This window comes from Schistocerca serialis, chromosome 9, assembly GCF_023864345.2.
Source record: "Schistocerca serialis cubense isolate TAMUIC-IGC-003099 chromosome 9, iqSchSeri2.2, whole genome shotgun sequence".
NCBI classification, from domain to species: Eukaryota; Metazoa; Arthropoda; class Insecta; order Orthoptera; family Acrididae; genus Schistocerca; species Schistocerca serialis.
In genome coordinates, this window is record NC_064646.1 from 164,035,972 (window position 1) to 164,056,233 (window position 20,262).

A 20,262-nucleotide genomic window follows, 5' to 3' on the forward strand; every position below is an offset into this window, starting at 1 on the left:
GTGGTGGCGGCGGCGGCGCCTAAGTGATTGGGGTCCGAAGGTCGATAACCGCCGGGGAGGGGCCGTCCCGGTGTTATCGCGGCGGCCGCAGAGCGAGGCGAGGCGAGGCGAGGCTGCCGTTATCGGAGCGGCCAGTGCGAGTCCGGACGCGACGCGACGCCCAGCACGCAGCCCGCAGCAGCCCGACCAGCGCAGGTGACAGGTGATGTCCTACGACAGCAAGAGCTCCTCCGCAGCCGCGGACGCCGAAGTGGGCGGCTGGTCGACCCGCAAGCTCGGCGGCCGCTACGCCAGGCCCTACTCGCCCTCTGCCGGCGCAGGCGCAGGCGCCGCCGACGAGACGACGAGGGCGGCGTCGCCCGCCGGCTCGGCCAGCTCCGGCTACGTCTCCTACCGCAGCTCCATCGGCAACGGCGTCCGCTCCTACTCGCCGTTCCGCCCGCTGTCGCCGGCGCCACCGGCCTCCGCCCCCAACGAGGACGACTCCGGGGGCGGCTCCGAGAGTTCCAGCTCCAGCGGCAAGCCTTCGTCCAACCCCGCGAGAGGCGGCGGCTCCGGCGGTGGCCGCTACGAGTCGCAGCTGACTTCGCAGTACGGACGCATCCGCCCCCTCGCGGCGCCAGTGATAACGCCTCCGGCGATGCCGCTGCCCTCCGTGGTGACTTCGAGGCAGGGCTCCTCTTCCCTGCCTCCGCTTCCCACCGGCAGAAATGGGTCGGACGCCGGCAGGTACTCTAGCCTGCCGCGGGGCAGTTCTCCCGCGGCGAACCAGCCCCTGTACCGCAGTCTCTACACCGGGCGCGGCGGCCTCTCCAGCTACCGTTCCGAGAGTGAGCCCGTCACGCCCAACGTGGTGAACGTGGGTGCCTCCAGGATCGGGCCGTCGTCGTCCGCCGCGCCGTCAGACGACGAGTCGTCGGGTTCGCAGCGGGGCGGCTACAAGAGCGCTCGGGCCCAACCGGCGAGAGCGGAGGACTCGCCGAAGAGGGTGTACACAACCAGCTACGTGAGACAGAACGCCCGTTCGCCCTCCGCCCACGACCCGGACGAGAGGCGGAAGAATCGCGACGGTGAAGGAGAGGACGAAGAAGTGGAGCCTCCGCCCGCAAACAAGGTGCAGGCCATCAGCGCCATGGTGCGCTTGAACGCGCGCGTGCCCTCGGCCAAGTCGAGCTACAGCGGCGACGACGGCGACGAGATTCTCGTCGACGGCGTTCCCGTCAGGGTGAGGGAGAGTCGGAGCAGACACAGGCAAAGCTACGACGACGAGGTCTTCTTCCAGGAGGACGGCGGCGGTCGCGGCGCGGCGCCGGCCGGACGGGAGCTGAAGCGCGTCTACCAGAACGAGATCGTGGACGGCGCCGACTCGGAGGTGCCGGACTTCCCGCCGCCCCCGCCGCCGGCGAGCGACGGCGAAGGCGACGGCGGCCGCGGCCAGCGGCGCTACGGTGGCGGAGGCGGCAGCGGCAGCGGCGGTCGAGGCGGCGGCGGCTCCAGGACGGTGGTGGCGGCGTCGGCGACGTACCCCTCCGGATACTGGGGAGGCGGCCGGACCGCCAAGAACCAGCGCGCCGACGACGTACTGCACCCGGCGCCCGTGGGCGACGCGGCCGCGCCCTACAGCAGGCTCAGCTCCGCCTCTTCGGGACCCAAAAGCCCCTGGTCACCGAGCGCGGCCCCTCCCATCGCCTCGCCGGAAGAGTACGACGACGAGTACCGCGACTACGGCAAGATCAGGACGGTGGCGCGCGGCGCCGTGCTGCCGCCGGACGTGCCGCCTCCGCCGCCGCCCTCGTCGCCGCCCCCGGAGCTGGAGAACGCGAGCAGCAGCAGCAGCAGCAGCGGCGGCAGCAGCCGCAGGGGCAGCACCAGCTCCGGAAGTGACAGTGGCGACAACGAGGACCGCCGCACCTACCGACGCATGATGGACGAGCTGAGCGCCATGGAGGTCTCGGGCAAGAGGCGCCAGCAGCAGCACGCGCAGAAGCAAGGCAAGCTGCAGCAGGTGCAGGACGAGCGCGGCCTGCCCATCAAGCGCTGGGAATACAGCGGCAAGGTGAGTCCGCCATAACTCGCACATTCCAAACCAGTTTTCCACGCCACACCCACACCCGCGCTATGGGCCTCAGCTGTTAATGCATTCGTATTGCTCCTCAGAAGGACGTAGTGATTACTGTCAAGAGACGCTGTTAAAATTTCTTTATCGAACAAACAGTTTCGGTCCACAGATCATTATCAGGCTCATAAAAGCATTTACATCATATTAGCGTCTGGTCATAAAATCCAGGAATTCGTTACAGCTGTCATATAATAATATTACTACAGTGACGAATTTATCGATTATATTATCTGAAACCAATGGTTTTATAACACCTAATATGTAGTTGTAAATTCTTTTTTCGAACCTGATGATGGAGTGCCTACCGAAACTGATTGTCAAATAAAGAAATTTTATCTACAGTTCTTGGCGGTAGACGTTCTTCGTATGGAGCACCTGTCATGAACCCGGATGTTTCTTAGAACGCCGACTTTACTAGCCACAGTCCTATATGGGATGGTATACTATTCCCTACTTTCGACTTTTGAACTGACTTGGATCTCCCAGTCATAAGGAGACACATACAGTCTAACGTAGATTCCAAACCGCTGCGCACATTACCAAACATTGCCGCCGTGGAAGAAGCGACGAGGGACAGATAAAAATCTTGCGATCGACCGGACTGAACCCAGCTCCAATGGATTCGTAGTCCGGAAAAGTATCACTCATCCATCATGGAAATGTGGAATGCTGAAGGCCATGCAACCTGAAGCAGTGAACAATAGAAGGAACGTTCTGCCTCAACCATTGTGACTTTATTCACAACACATGTATCAGATAACTGTGTTCCACCTCTAACAGCGGCAACGCGAACAATTAATTACACTCTCGTCATGCTGTCGCTTTGAACAGCTATCAACACAGTCAGTAAAAAATTAGTTGCTCTGGCTTACAGTCACCATCTCATTTTTTAAATAAATAGCGGTTTCAGTACCATGTCATCAGACCGTAATAATTGGCAACCAGTGCTGTAAAATCGCAATAAAGTCATGAGATGTTCAATTGACTCTTTTATTCGAACATGTTACGTGTTTCGGGATTACACCCATCTTCAGACATCACAAACTTCAACCCCTTCCTAACCAGCCAATCTTAACAACTCAAAGAAAGTGTCCAGTAACATACGACTATAACTGCGACATAAGCAGTCTTGAAACAGAGCTTGCGTTGCAGTTATAGTCATATGTTATTGGACATTTTCTTTGAGTTGTCAAGGTTGTACGCCTGTTTGGTTTGGAAGGAGTTGAAGTTTGTGATGTCTGAAGATGGGTGTAATCCCGAAACGCGTAACGTGTTCTAATAAAAGAGTCAATTGAACATCTCATGACTTTATTGCGATTGTACAGCATTGGTTGCCAATTATTAACATAAAAATGATCGCAGGCCTCAGGCGGGATTTTATGTCCTGTATATCATCAGACCGTCCCAAATAGGTGTGGCATATTGACACTTCTGCTTGGGGTGGCCTGGCGATGGTACATAGTACCGAAACCGACAGTCATTTTATAAAATAAAACAGCGATTTTAGACTAATTAAAATAGATGTTTTCTGAATAATTAAGTTTATAAAAAATTAAATTTGTAGAAATAAACTTATTCAACTTACCACATCTGTTATTGGAATATAGCCTTCTGAAACATGTACTGTGTTGAATAAATTAATTCACAGTGCCAAAAGCTAGATACTATTTTTATCACTTCATCTGCTATCCTCAAATATTCTAGAAATCGGTGAACCAAGAAGAGGTTTACGCAAGAAATAGTTATTAAAAAAGCAAATATTTTGATGTTACGTTAAGTAATATTCAAGCAACTACTGAGGTGCCTTGTTTCGAAGCTAGGGAAGTCTTTTTTTTTTTCACACTGAATATTTGATCTGCATGGAATCTCCCTCAAACATTTCTTAGCTGCGCCATGATGATTTGCTTCAAATCCAACCGTAGGTGTAACAATATGTTCGGGTGTTAAATGGAATAATAGAGTCAGTTGAATCGTAGGGAAAGCAAGTTGTACATTTGGGTTTATTGAGAGGATTTTGGAGAAAACGAAATGAGTGTACTAAGGATGTCTTGTAAAACTCTCGTGCGACGTATCCTAACATATTATTCAGGTCTGTCGACTTTCAGGATGCGCAACAGCAGGGCACGAAACTACGTAGTATACACACACGCACAGAATTGTCTTTGCCGTAAAAAGTAAGTGGAAACACTTGTCCACTCTGTTACGGTGCTGTGTATTGTAACGGTATTAGAAAGGCCTTTAAAAACTCACTTTGGACCGCGAGGAATAGCATGCTCGTTTCCAGAATATTCGTACGGAAACTATGCTGTTAGTGTCGCGATGTGAATGTCGTAGACTATCAGTTGCCGCACGTTCCTCAGTCAACGATTTTCTGCTTCTTTACTGCGCCTGTAACAAATCTTGTGCATAACACCGAGATATTGCGACAGTTCATGAATATAACACAAAAACTGTCCTTTTTATCAATATCTTAGTAGTCTCCACCCTGAAGTTGACTACTTATTGTTCTCTATTTACCTCTACGAGATCTCGATGAAACCAATTGTTGAGGTACTAATTCGTTTCTGATTCGTGAGATACTAAAATAATTTAGCCATGTGATACTTCCATTACGGACTAAAATAATTTTACGATCTCGTCCATCATATGCGGTGGGTCATATGACTGAGAGATTCCGGAGATTGACAAATCATTTATCCAACAACCAACATTGCAAAGCAGTTTACATGCAAAATATCCCCCGTAAATATTGTATAGCGTAATATCTTACAAAAACACTAACCCTTGTATGAACTAAACCGGCATATGGGTGATACGTGCGACATATACAAGCGCTAATGCAATATCGTTGAAACACCGTTAATGATTTCACAAGTGATCCATGTAATAGTTGACTACAGGATTTGATTTCTTTAAACTGATAACGCCTTAAAAATGCTGCAGGAGAAGGAATTTATATCAGCTTCATAATTTCTCAATTTTATGAATAATTGTATTTAAAATTTTTATATCTTCAACATGCAAGTATTAATTACTAATTTATTAATGTGTTTTAGTCGTAGTAGTAAACAAATTTTCGGGTGCTCCCCATACTCCCATGCTACATTCCTACATACTTCTGAAATCTTACTATACTTAACGTCAGACCTGATTAAATTATGGAAGAAAGGACTTCATTTGAACAAATTAGGAGTAATAACTGAATTATCTGCTAGTTTGTAGCTGCCTGTCCCTCGTTCCAGTGGCATTAAGTGAATATGAAGTAAGATCATGATGCTTGTTGGAGTTGTAGGTCAGGGTTGTGTGAAAAACGAATGGCTTCTGTTACTCGAAGCTCTGCTGACTGCTCACGAACTCAGTGACAAAAACGAAGTCAATAATTAAAAAGTAATTTTTAAAAAGCAGAGGAGAAAAACCATGCCAAGCCCCATTTGTAAGGGCGAATGTGTTTCTATGATTTACGAAATAAGCAATATCGGTAACAATGAAGTCTTTTCTTTATATAGAAATGGACACAAATTCGTATTGATAGCACAGTTTCTGATAATATCGTTAGGGTCTTCACTCGATAAGTGACGCTCACCTGTCAAGCGAGTCACTGTTTCAGTGCTGTGTTCATATAATGAACGTGGTCAGCTATACCGTGTGGTAGATACGATAGTAGAAGTTGTACCACGTGTGTATCGTTCCAAGATGATTTAGAAGTTCTTACGAGAAAATAGATCCCGGTACGCTTAGACAAACCTCACGATGAAGATCCTTACTGTTTTGCTTCGAATAAATAATAAAATGCTGCATCCTGTGAGAAGGTGCGTTGTCACCTTGGAGACCGTATAGCTCGTGCGTTTGACGTGTGTTCACAGCATCTTTAGGTATCATATAATTATTTACAACCGCCTACATGGAAACTCTCGTACAGTGGATTCAAATGAAAGAACCATTCCGCGTCACTGCCGTCAACAGTGAATTGCTCTTACATAAGACACAGCACACGGCCCCGTCCCCTATTCGTGATTCCGAATAGACCAGAAAAACGGACTCATCCACCATATCGGATTGGAATTTGGCTGTTTTCATTCAATGACGTATTGGCTTTTAGCGGCGTTTTGTTCTGATAGACAACGAACGTTGCGTACATGAAGCTCCGAGGCTTTTATCTCTAATGTTTCAATTATGTGTTCAACAAAAGATGTGGCTTTTAGTACCATGAAATCGGTAGTGATCTATAAATAAAGGAGTAAATACTGCTGGAGCATTTTATTAATACCCAAGATGTTCTTACATAGTTAATCTTCGTATACTGATCGCGTCAGTACGTAGCGTTTCCACAGGATAAGGAGGGTCCTCATTGTATCACTACACGAAGGGTAAACGTATTTCTACAATTTACTATTGACTGTATAATGTATTTTTGTATTGACGCCAGCGAGAAGTCACAGTACGAACATTGCCACGTAAGCTGTTGTAAATAATGTTATGATACTTAAAGATGATATGGAGTGAGAAAGCGACAGTAAATAAATAGTTTGTCAGCAGTTCTTGGCGACTGAAACATGATGCTTTCCAAATATACGCCGGAATACTGAAAATAACGCACTAAGAGGAAGCATCAGACCGAGATGAAATTTACTGGACATAACTGTAGTGATTAGATGTTCACTTGATTCCGGAATAAAGACATGTAAGTGGCTGAACGGTTCTAGGCGCTACAGTCTGGAACCGCGCGACCGCTACAGTCGCAGGTTCAAATCCTGCCTCGGGCATGGATGTGTGTGATGTCCTTAGGTTAGTTAGTTTTAAGTAGTTCTAAGTTCTAGGGGACTGATGACCTCAGATGTTAAGTCCCATAGTGCTCAGAGCCATTTGAACCATTTTTGATTCCATAATATAGACATGTAAAGAAGTACAGTGAGTACAAGCAGATAAACAGCAACATCAATAATGCGTAGGACCACCTTTTGCTGCAATACGTTCCACAGCGCGATCCGGCATCGAGTTGATAAGATATTTGATGTCGTCCTGAGGCAGATTTGTCCACGAATCTTGAACAACCTGCAAATGGTGTACAGAGTGACACGGTGGCATCTGGTGTTTCAGCTGCACCCACACGTTCTGTGTAGGGGACAAGTCCGGACATGGAAGAGTCGGAACATGACGTAAGAAGACTCGAGCAATTCGAGCTGTATGTGGACGGGCATTATCTTGCTGGAAAGTGCCCCTGGTAGACCATGTTGGAAAGGTCCCACATGGGAGTTGAAGAACGTCCTCCACATAACGCTCGCCCCACAAGGTTCCACGTACCACAATTAGAAGGAACTGGCTATCGTAGGTTATATAGCAACTGGAATCACTCAACAGAGGAAAGTCCACTGCACCTGACGGGATACCAATTCGATTTCGATTCTACACAGAGTACGTGAAAGAACTTGCTCCCCCCCCCCCCCCCCCTTCTAACAGCCGTGTACCGCAAGTCTCTAGAGGAACGGAAGGTTTCAAATGATTGGAAAAGAGCATTGGTAGTCCCAGTTTTCAAGAAGGGTCGTCGAGCAGTGCGCAAAACTATAGGTCTGTATCTCTGACATCGATCTGTTGTAGAATTTTAGAACATGTCTTTTGCTCACGCATCACGTCACTTCTGGAAACCCAGAATCTACTCTGTAGGAATCAACCTGGATTCCGGAAACAGCGATCGTGTGAGACCCAACTCGCTTTATTTGTTCACGAGACCCAGAAAATATTAGATACAGGCTCCCAGGAAGAAGCCATTTTCCATGACTTCCGGAAGCCGTTCGATACAGTTCCGCACTGTTGCCTGATAAACAAAGTAAGAGCCTACGGAATATCAGACCAGCTGTGTGGCTGGATTGGAGAGTTTTTAGAAAACAGAACGCATCATATTGTTCTCAATGCAGAGACGTCTATAGACGTTAAAGTAACCTCTGGCGTGCCACAAGGAAGTGTTATGGGACCATTGCTTTTCACAATATATATAAATGACCTAGTAGATAGTGTCGGAAGTTCCATGCGGCTTTTCGCGGATGATGCTGTAGTATACAGAGAAGTTGCAGCATTAGAAAATTGCAGCGAAATGCAGGAAGACCTGCAGCGGATAGGTACTTGGTGCAGGGAATGGCAACTGACCCTTAACATAGACAAATGTAATGTATTGCGAATACATAGAAAGAAGGATCCTTTATTGTATGATTATATGATAGCGGAACGAACACTGGTAGCAGTTACTTCTGTAAAATATCTGGGAGTATGCGTACGGAGCGATTTGAAGTGGAATGATCATATAAAATTAATTGTTGGTAAGGCGGGTGCCAGGTTGAGATTCATTGGGAGAGTCCTTAGAAAATGCAGTCCATCAACAAAGGAGGTGGCTTACAAAACACTCGTTCTACCTATACTTGAGTATTGCTCATTAGTGTGGGATCCGTACCAGGTCGGGTTGACAGAGGAGATAGAGAAGATCCAAAGAAGAGCGGCGCCTTTCGTCACAGGGTTATTTGGTAAGCGTGATAGCGTTACGGAGATGTTTGGCAGGCTCAAGTGGCAGACTCTGCAAGAGAGGCGCTCTGCATCGCGATGTAGCTTGCTGTCCAGGTTTCGAGGGGGTGCGTTTCTGGATAAGGTATCGAATATATTGCTTCCCCCTACTTATACCTCACGAATGTAAAATTAGAGAGATTCGAACGCGCACGGAGGCTTTCCGGCAGTCGTTCTTCCCGCGAACCATACGCGACTGGAACCAGAAAGGTAGGTAATGACAGTGGCACGTAAAGTGCCCTCCGCCACACACCGTTGGGTGGCTTGCGGAGTATAAATGTAGATGTAGATGAGCCCTGGCACCAAATTTGGATCATTTCTATATCGGGTCTCACTGTATTTATGTACAGAGTTCTGCTGTTTTCAGGGTTCCTAGGTGTATTTCCTCACTTGCGTAAAATGTGTATGAAGTCTGTACACTACTACAATGAAGTCATTTTTATTATTATGTCGTTGGTATTGTAGTTCTAACAAAGGGTTGCTCACGACACTTAATGTGACCCTCGTGTTTCATTCTTCCACATGAACTCGCACCACACTGTGCAAAGATTGGTCGGTAAACACTGTCCAACAGAGGCGCCTTTGTTTCGTTATCAGTGTCTCTGTTGGGTCGACGGAGAAAAAAGAAGAAACAGAGATCACCTGCGATGGGCAGTTGCTCAGCATTCTCGCGTCGCGGCCCAGTAGGACGAACTGGTGTGGAGAGGTCTGGACTGAGGTGGAGTGGGGACTGGACACTCGGAACCAGCGCACCGAGGCCTGCCCATCGCGTCACTTTCTTGTGCTCTGCAGCGCTGCGTCTCTCCAGGAATGCAGATCGGAATGCGAGCGAGGCGTTACGCACGACAGCCAGATTAACGCAAGAAGCGTCGCCCCGGGTTCCTCGCTTACTCTTTTTGCAGCTCGCCGTCAACGCGGAATCCTAGCTGCTAGCGGCTATGGAACTCCGTTCTTTGTCCTACTTCATGGGGAATCGAAAATGTTTATGTTAGCAGTGGTTGATCTCCGTGGACGTGGATAGAGTTAGATGAAGACAAAAAGCAATATATATATATGGTGGTCCATTGATCGAGACCGGGCCAAATATCGCACGAAATAAGCGTCAAACGAAAAAACTGCAAAGAACGAAACTTGTCAAGTTTGAAGGAGGAAACCAGATGGCGCTATGTTTGGCCAGCTAGATAGCGCTGCCATAGATCAAACGGATATCAACTGCGTTTTTTAAAAATAGTAACCCCCATTTTTTATTACATGTTCGTGTATTACGTAAAGAAATATGAATGTTTTAGTTGGACCACTTTTTTCGCTTTGTGATAGATGGCGCTGTAATAGTCACAAACATATGGCTCACAATTTTAGACGAACAGTTGGTAACAGGTAGGTTTTATAAATTAAAATACAGAACGTAGGTACGTTTGAACATTTTATTTCGGTTGTTCCAATGTGATACATGTACCTTTCTGAACTCATCATTTCTGAGAACGCATGCTGTTACAGCGTGATTACCTGTAAATACCACATTAATGCAATAAATGCTCAAAATGATGTCCGTCAACCTCAGTGCATTTGGCAATACGTGTAACGACATTCCTCTCAACAGCGAGTGTTTCGCCTTCCGTAATGTTCGCACATGCATTGACAATGCGTTGACGCATGTTGTCAGGCTTTGTCGGTGGATCACGATAGCAAATTTCCTTCAACTTTCCCCACAGAAAGAAATCCGGGGACGTCAGATCCGGTGAACGTGCGGGCCATAGTATGGTGTTTCGACAACCAACCCACCTGACATGAAATGTGCCATTCAATACCGCTTCAACCGCACGCGAGCTATGTATCGGACATCCATCTTGTTGGAAGTACATCGCCATTCTGTCATGCAGTGAAACATCTTGTACTAACATCGGTAGAACATTACGTAGGAAATCAGCATACACTGCATCATTTAGATTGCAATCGATAAAATCGGCGCCAATTATCCTTCCTCCCATAACGCCGCACCATACATTAACCCGCCAAGGTCGCTGATGTTCCACTTGTCGCAGCCATCGCGGATTTTCCGTTGCCCAATAGCGCATACTACGCTGGTTTACGTTACCGCTGTTGGTGAATGACGCTTCGTCGCTAAATGGGACGCCTGCAAAAAATCTTTCATCGTCCCGTAATTTCTCTTATGCCCAGTGGCAGAACTGTACACGACGTTCAGAGTCGTCGCCATGCAATTTCTGGTGCATAGAAACATGGTTCGGATGCAATCGATGTTGATGTAGCATTCTCAGCACCGACATTTTTGAGATTCCCGATTCTCGCGCAATTTGTCTGCTACTGATGTGCGGATTAGCCGCGACAGCAGCTAAAACACCTACTTGGGCATCATCATTTGTTGCAGGTCGTGGTTGACGTTTCACATGTGGCTGAACACTTCCTGTTTCCTTAAATAACGTAACTATCTGGCGAACGGTCCGGACACTTGGATGATGTCGTCCAGGATACCGAGCAGCATACATAGCACTCGCTCGTTGGGCATTTTGATCACAATAGCCGTACACCTTTTGCCGTTGACGTTTTGCGCAATTGGTAAACGGCCCATTTTAACACCGGTAATGTATCACGAAGCAAATACCGTCTGCACTGGCGAAATGTTAGGTGATACTACGTACTAATACTTTTGTGGCTATTACAGCGCCATCTGTCACAAAGCGAAAAAAGTTGTCCAAATAAAACCTTCATATTTCTTTACGTACTACACGAATACGTAATAAAAAAATGAGGGTTCCTACTTAAAAATCGGAGTTGATATCCGTTTGACCTATGGTCGCGCTATCTAGCGGGCCAACCATAGCGCTATCTGGTTTCCCCCTTCAAGCTAGACGAGTTTCGTTCTTTGTAGTTTTTTCGTTTGATGCTTATTTCGTGAGATATTTGGCCTGGGCTCGATCAATGGACCACCCTATATATATGCTGAAGCATTCGGCATGTGATCGGCTTATGCGTTTAGTTACGAGTATCTCGGAAATTATATCTAAAAGTCAAATTAGATATATCTTGCACGTTCCACAACTACTTCTGAAGCCAGGGTTAATATTAACGGCCTAAAAACATGGTTTTTGGCAGGACCATACTTGACGAGTAAGTTGTACTACTAATTTACGAAAATTTCTTAGAAGTATTTTGTTGGACATCTCTGTATGATCATTTAAGATACCATCTGCAGATGTGCACTCGTGGGAATAACATTTTTTTCTCAGCTGGTTCACTCTCTTGCCTTCATTAGCTAGCTGCAATACATAGTTTGTGTGTTATGTCTCTAGATATTCATCTTTAGCAATATATATGGAAAAGTGAATTTGATTATTTTAGTAAATACCATGTGATTTTGACATCATCTTACATGACCGCACGTTTCAACTTCTACGACTTATCATATCCTTGCTGCTCCGCCCAGCAAATCCATTATGAAATAATTTTAAATATTTTTTTGTCTTCTCATTTTCTTCGTTTTTTCCATGACTGTCTCCGGTGTCTGTCTGTTTGCTTTTACTACTACTACTACTACTACTACTGCTGCTGCTACTGGTTTTATTATTGTTATTATTATTATTATTGATACGACGAGCGGTGGGTAGCAGATGACCCGTCCCACAATAGAAATGTCCAGCCATGGCGACTCCAGCACGAACTTGCCCTCTATAGTCCAGGTACGGGTTCTTGTACAGCTGGTGAATCCAACTTCCGTCGTGAAGACGCGGCGACGGATCGTATATTCGAGCATATTGTCCTCAATGTACGTATAGATGCACTGTTTGTTGTCTGAACTTACTTTTTATTGCAGTCCGCTTGTCGTACAGCATTTGCAGGCTTCCAGCGGCGTATGATTTCCTACGTTTGTATAGCAACTGACGCAAAGCAAATCCAGTGCAATATGCATAAACAGCGATAAGATCCGGTATTGTTTGACTGCACATCAGTGAGCAATCATTCGATTTTTTCGCGGGGATGTAGGGGAGATTTAACTTTGAACAATCAAATTAACCTAATTGCGCCTGGAACTTATGCCATAATGCATAAGCAAAATAGAGATTCACTTGAAGCATTCTAATTATGTTTAACCTATGAAGAAACTGTTTTTCTTTCCAATATCGCTTGAGTATAGTCGGTCAATCTGGAATTTTTTACGGGGTTGCATTATCCAAGACACAAAAGGTTCATAGAAGGCCTGCCGGGTTCATCGCGGGTTACCCACAGGCGAGAGCGCCACAGACACTTGTAAAGATGATGACTGGAGGACGCTACAGTAAAGATTTCGTACACCACGACAGAACGGGGTGCTCCTTCGAAGCTTATTTAACAAACATACGACATCATCTCATTAAAATGATTCTAGATTTATTGCCACGTCACATTATAAATTAGTAAAACGTTAAAATACTAAAATAATTGAAAGTTTCGGTCGTGTTGCAGCGGCTTTCCTCTGCTCCTAGGCTAGTTTAGCTGAAGAGTGGGTGCGTTAATATGCCATCTAACGGTGTCAAAAGACTAGTGGTATCAACTTTCACAGATTTTATTGGCTCTAAAATACCACTGGTCTGTGTTGGACGAGACTGAGGGGCTGTGTGGCAGACTATTCGTGGGTTATCTCCTCCTTGTCAGTTGGTACTCTACCCGCCGCGAATCGCCGTTTGAAATGTGCCACTGTAGACTGAGGTTTCGAATGAAGTAAACATAAAGTACGAAATGGAGAACTGCGGGGAGAATATGGAAACGCCAGAAAGAAAAAGACTAGTTAGTGCGATTTCCGGTATGACATTAAGACATAGTTAATCTGTTGCTGGAAAGAGTAACGATGAAAAATTTCAGATACTGGACAAATATTAAATCTTTCGAAATAGGTTACTGAGAATGTCTTAATATTTTTATATCTGTGAATGGACTGCAGAGATAATCGGAGATGGAAGACGGTACCAAAGTAGCCAGAGAACTGGTGAAATACATATAAGAAATTATATATATATATATATATTTATTTATTTATATATATAAATCGCTGTCATATGTTTATGTGCGTGAACTCTATATTGATTCTATACGATAAGAAGAGTTTTTGCAAGCAAACTCACCCGTATGCGACGTGCACCGTCACTTCTTCATACGTTGGTACATGAGACGGTATTCTAACACAATTAACATCCTTCATGTGCAAATAAGACTGCGTGTGTAGTCTTCTGCAAATACACGAATCAAGACTCGTAGCCTCTACTTTCCGCTCGTCCCTTCGGGGGAATCTCAATTTCAGACAATCCGCAGCGGAGAAACTTGATTCTCGTCGGGAAACGACCGAGGGCCTACCTGCGTGACGCGACTCTCCCTCTGTCTCAACTCCTCCATTACACAGATTGGACTGCTGTTCGCTGTTTACTGAGCTTAGTCCTGAGTCAGAGAGAGGGAGGCCGTTCGTTAGGGTCAGCTTTTCCTCGCGGTGTGACGAAGCTGTCCGGCAAATAACAGAGAGCCAGCAACGTCTCATCCGTATGCGTAATTGTAACACTGTGCTAGACTTAACATTAACAGAGGTAAACTGAGGTGACAGAAGTCATGTGATAGCGATGTGCACATATACAGATAGCGGTAGTGTTGCGAACACAAGGTGTGAAAGGGCAGTGCATTGGCGGAACAACACTGCGTGAAATAAACGCAGAAATCAGTATGAGACCTACGACTAACGTATCCGTTAGGACAGATGGGACAGTGCGGCAAAATTTGGCGTTAATTGCCTATGGCAGCAGACTACCAACGCGAGTGGCTTTTCAAACTGCACGACATCGCTTGCAGCGCCTCTGCTGTGCTCGTGGCCATATCGCGTAGACCCTAGACGACTGGAAAACCACGATCTGGTCAGATGAATCAAAAAGGTTCAAATGTGTGTGAAATCTTATGGGACTTAACTGCTAAGGTCATCAGTTCCTAAGCTTACACACTACTTAACCTAAATTATCCTAAGGACAGACACACACACCCATGCCCGAGGGCGGACTCGAACCTCCGCCGGGACCAGCCGCGCAGTCCATGACTGCAGCGCCTAACAAGGGGAGGCCGCCAATTGTGAAATTCAGATTCGATTCATACTGCGCATTATAAAAGCTCGTGGCCAGAGGTGTAATGTGGCAAAGCACCAAGATGCACTTCTCAGCCGTTGTCGAGAAAATCGACAGTTAAAAGAAACCGTTACGGTGAAATACGCTCTACGATTAGTAATTTTGTACAGCGCCGTGGCGCAGCAGTAAGCGCTCGGGCTTGTAATCCGAAGGTCGCTGGATCGAATCTCGCACCATGCAACTTTTTTTTTAGTATATATATATATATATATATATATATATATATATATATATATATATATATATATATCTGTGTGTGTGTGTGTGTGTGTGTGTGTGTATACACATTTGAATTACAAAAAACAAATACTAAAAAAAGTTGCGTGGTGCGAGATTCGATCCGGCGACTTTCGGATTACAAACCCGAACGCTATGCATATAATAAGTTGTTGAAAGTCATTTGTCGTGGAAAAACTGGCGACTTCGAACATCATTATGTTTTCCGCAAACAAAGTTGTATTTCACAAATGTTATTAATTGTCTTCATGATGTTAACCACGTATAGTTAACGGAAGACGTAGAAACGATATTCCGAAACGAATACGTATAGCGTAAGTCAAACGTTCGAATTAGAATAGAGACCCCACGAACACAAATTTGCTGTGGCAGGTATGAAATATGAACTCCGTTACTCGCTCGTTACACTTGAAGGACAGATGTTGAATGGGGCGAAACGAGCCGCCGTATAACAGCGTAGTTGCCTGCTAACTTCGAAAGAAGGTAGATGCGGTCCCTAGCGCAACTTATAACATCGTCGAAAATCAGTGCGGACGTGAGAGCTTTGGTACACTCTGTTAAACAAACGGAAAAATGGAGGCGGTACAATTGGAGAGAGATCCGCATTCACCAACATGCATAAGCGATTCATTAATAGTATATATATATATATATATATATATATATATATATATATTTGAATTACAAAAAACTAATAATAAAGAAAATTGCATGACGCGAGATTCGATCAGGCGAATTTCGGATTGCTAACCCAAGCACTTACCGCTGCGCCACGACGCTGTAGAAAATTACTAATCGTAGAGAGTATTTCACCGCAACGGTTTCTTTTAACTGTCGATTTTCTCGACAACGGCTGAGAAGTGCATCTTGGTGCTTTGCCACATTACACCTCTGGACATGAGCTTTTATTGTGCGCAGTATGAATCGAATCTGAGTTTCACAATTGGTGGCCTCCCCTTGTAAGTCCGCTCGCCTAATCCCGCGCGGCTCTGGTCAGATGAGTCCCGATGTCAGCTGGTAGGAGCTGTGGTAGGGTTCGAGTGCGTCGCAGGCCCCACGAACCCGTGGTCCCAAGTTGTCAACAAGGCACCGCGCAAGCTTGTGGTGACTCCATAATGGTGGCCACTGTGTTTACATGGAATGGACTGAGTTGTCGGGCTCAACTGAACAGATCATTGACTGGAAATGGTTATGTTCGGCTACTCGAAGACCATTTGCAGCTATTCACTGACTTCATGTTCCCAAACAGCGGATGTCGTGTCACCGGGCCACAGTTTATTCGCGAGTCTCGAACACTAAGCCGCAGTTCACAGGGAAATCTTTTGCAGCGAATTTTTCCAGGACTGCGAACACATGCAGAAATTTTTCGTTCCCAGGCTGGGCCGACGAAAATTTTCAGATACTTTTCGATGCGATAGGTTGCACATGGGTTTCTCTAGCTATCTCAGATAGCATTAGTGCACATAAGACAGGCAGTCTCAACTGATACGACCACATTCCTTATACAGCCTTCAATCAGTATTCCAGCTCACTGTTCAAATTGCCTTTAGTTAATAAATATTTACTATTGTCTTTCCATTTCGTTGGCCAATCTCTGCCACTGGACACCATTTGTTTCGATCGTCTAATGCGTTTGGCAGCTACTGATTTTAAAAGAACGGAAGTAGAGCGACAGCTTTCATCGTCTACGGACTATTCCACCTGCCGAGTGGTTCTTTAAATGTCCTTCGTGGGCGCGTTTTTTCTCTTTCGTATGGCGCTATTGCCCATTTCGCAGATTTATTGGTTCTGGTTTTATTGTAGCGGTGGCCGTTATGTAAATCGAGGCTATCTCCGGCTCCGTCATATCGGCCGCTCGTGCTGTTCAAATGGTTCAAATGGCTCTGAGCACTATGGGACTCAACTGCTGAGGTAATTAGTCCCCTAGAACTTAGAACTAGTTAAACCTAACTAACCTAAGGACATCACAAACATCCATGCCCGAGGCAGGATTCGAACCTGCGACCGTAGCGGTCTTGCGGTTCCAGACTGAAGCGCCTTTAACCGCACGGCCACTTCGGCCGGCCCGCTCGTGCTGTAACACAGCCTTTCCCCGACTTCCGTCACCTGTCGAACTCGCCCGTGCGTCAGCTGCGCCTGTCGTCCTCACAGTTGCCACTGTAGAACGGCGTCAGGCCGTCACTGGCGCACGCCAGCCGCTCTCCCCGGTGCAAAAGAAAACCACCTTCTGTCGTCACCCACTCAATTCATCCCTCTTGTTCCATCTTCTGAGACCGGAGGTGGAGTTACAGTGCAAGGGACCGAATCAGCTGCTTTTATTTGCTGTCGAATGAGAGATCATGTTAAAGTGTTTTAACTGAAGTTTAAGAATTTGTCAAGTTTATTTATGCTCAGCAGTTTTGAATTTTCCAAGTTGCAACAGGGTTCCACAAGTGGCTGTTTTTTTAAGCTTTATTTGTGCCAGTGCAGCTTCAGCTGTTAGATGATTTTCACATCAAGTATAGTTACTTTCAGAAACCATGACTGGTCAGAGTAATAACCAAAGAACAAAAAAAAAAAAAAAATCAGCTGACAGTCCCCGGCAGCGACAAAATATAGCGCTTATGCGTATACCCATACTATTACACAGAGTAAACAGTTAAATTTCATCTGTATGGTAGTATAAATGCTGTATTGTTTCGCTAGCAGGACTTCCTGGTGAACAAAAAAACTTTTTTGTTATTTGATTATTACTTTTAGTAGTCACGGTTTCCCAAAGTGACTAGATACGGTGCTTTAAAAAGACCTGACACCCGAAACTGCACTAAAACAAACATAATTAGAAATTCAGCCACTTGCGGCACCATTCTGTCATTTAGAAAATATTGGAAAGAGGAAGGTTAGTCGCCGACCGTATCATAGACTCACAATTACATTGGTTTGAATAGGATATTTCAGAAATGAGTCGTTTGTGGTCCTATTAAAGGAACCAGTCCGCCATTCGACATAAGTTGGAAGACACATGTCCTAAGTCAGAATGGATGGATGGGGATTTTAACCTTGGTCCTTGCGATGTCATAAGGAACAGTTGCGCCGCCTCTGTGTTTCAGGTACAGATGCAGGTGTCGAGCAGATGTCGAGAGATTTGGAAGAAAAAAACTCGATAGGAAAGAAGTATTCGAGCACCCGAGGAACAGAAGAAGAACAAAAGATTGAAGGAAAGCAAAAGCGGAAGTCACAGTGGTCTAGTTAACAGCAGACAACGCATAGAGAGAGAGAGAGAGAGAGAGAGAGAGAGAGAGAGAGTATCATTATTGAAAGGGCTTCCTGTGTGTTGTTCAGTGGCCGATGAAAAAAAAAATTAAATAGAAAATTACAAAACAAAATGTAGTCACCTGTGAAAGGGTTTTGATAGCGTTCTAAATTTATTCCTCGTGAGATCGTAAATGAAACGTGTCTGATCGCTGCTTGCAATGATTCTGCTGTATGAGAAATTAGTTACTATGACGGAGAAGTTACTTGTATCCACAACGAGCGTGACTCTTCGGCTGCTGCTGACCGGTAGGGAGTTTTACATCAGAATATTCGTACGCTGCCTGATGGGAGCTCTTTGGCATGCATATTTCTCGCAAAGAGAAAAATAAAAGATTCACAAAGGCGCGGCAACGCAGCATAGGTGGATTTCAGCGTGTGCACGGGTAAGCGAGTCGTGCCTGTACTGCACGAGCTACTCTTCGTTTGCCAGTGCCGCCTCTACAGAAGCCTTCAACAGCCTCTGGATCGATCCACCTTCGGTCCAAAGATCAAACTTGCTATAGGGCAACTACAGGTGATGGTCGTAATGTTGATGTCGTTCAACAAATCCTGCACATGTACGAAAAGTGAAATTTTACTTTGTATTTCATGGATATAAATATCACGGTATGAGTTTATTTGTGGCATTGAAATCTATATGGAGTATTAACTAGTGAGTATGTGGATCAACGTGTCATCGGAGTGTACACGGGGACATCCCACAGTTACTATACTAGTATCTCCAGATTGGTTAGGAAATGTGATACTTGGTTCAAAATGGCTCTGAGCACTATGGGACTTAACATCTATGGTCATCAGTCCCCTAGAACTTAGAACTACTTAAACCTAACTAACCTAAGGACATCACACAACACTCAGTCATCACGAGGCAGAGAAAATCCCTGACCCCGCCGGGAATCGAACCCGGGAAAATGTGATACTTACCAAGAGCGTAACTTAAAGACATTCACGCTGTGGGACTACAGTATTCAATGGAGAATATTATTGGCAAGAAGATGCGAACATAAATAGTCACGGATAAATTCGACTGTACGCGTGATATCCATATCACACTGTTAATTACAGTTTGAAGTAATCATTCTGCTCACTTCCATTTTCGGAATAATTCATTCAATCACCAGCAGAACGTTCGATTGAAGCGTCATCACCTGACCCATTTTCCTTGTAGGCCATGCAGTGAAGTGGGTATAGGTCCTGTGTGTTATTCTGTTTAAGATTAACGACTGCTCCGCAGACGGACGATGTTCGATCCCCGGTCGGGCGGGGTAATCTTTATCCGTCCCCGTGCCAGTGAGGTCGGTAACGTGCGTCACTGATGTAGCATTTGACCAGCAAGCAGGCAGTTCGAATCCTAGTCGTGGAAGAAACGCCCATCGCCGTAATCCGGAAAGCGGAGACAGAACTGGTAGTCTGCATTTTCTGGTCTTCAGACTCTGTGCCAATACTGCCTTTTAGTATATTCCATTTTATAAGGGGCAGTCAAATTAAAACGAGACAGATGAAAAAAAAGTAAACTGTTTATGATTTACAAAGTAGTCGCCGTGATTGTTAATACATTTACCTCACTGTGAGACAAGACTGTCACGTTCTTCACCGAAAAATGTTTGATTATACACAGGTGTGCACCTCTTCGTTCGAAGCAAATCGACGGCCACGAATGTCTTTCTTCAGGGCTAAAAAATATATATCGCATGGAGAGAGATCGGGATTTTGCGGAGGATGTGTAAGGGCTTCCCAGCAAAACTTCTGCAGCGTAGTCGAAACAACCTGAGCAACATGTGGGCGGACGTTATCCTGCGAGAGAATGGTGATGTCCATCAACGTGGGCGTTTGGACGTAATGCCGCGCTTCAAATTTTGCAGTGTCTAAGTATCTTCTTCTCCTCCTCCTCCTCCTCCTCCTCCTTCTTCTTCT

At 45.7% G+C, this 20,262-nt stretch overlaps 1 protein-coding gene across 1 annotated transcript in view; it reads left to right on the forward strand.

Moving 5' to 3' along the window:
- The first annotated feature begins 205 nt into the window (after window positions 1-205).
- LOC126419451 (uncharacterized) overlaps window positions 206-20,262 on the forward strand; it is a 1,200,562-nt gene continuing 1,180,505 nt past the window's right edge. The window contains exons 1-2 of the mRNA XM_050086638.1: window positions 206-1,398; window positions 1,498-2,056. Of these exons, the coding sequence (XP_049942595.1) occupies window positions 206-1,398; window positions 1,498-2,056 (1,752 nt within the window). The remainder of the gene's footprint in view (window positions 1,399-1,497; window positions 2,057-20,262) is intronic.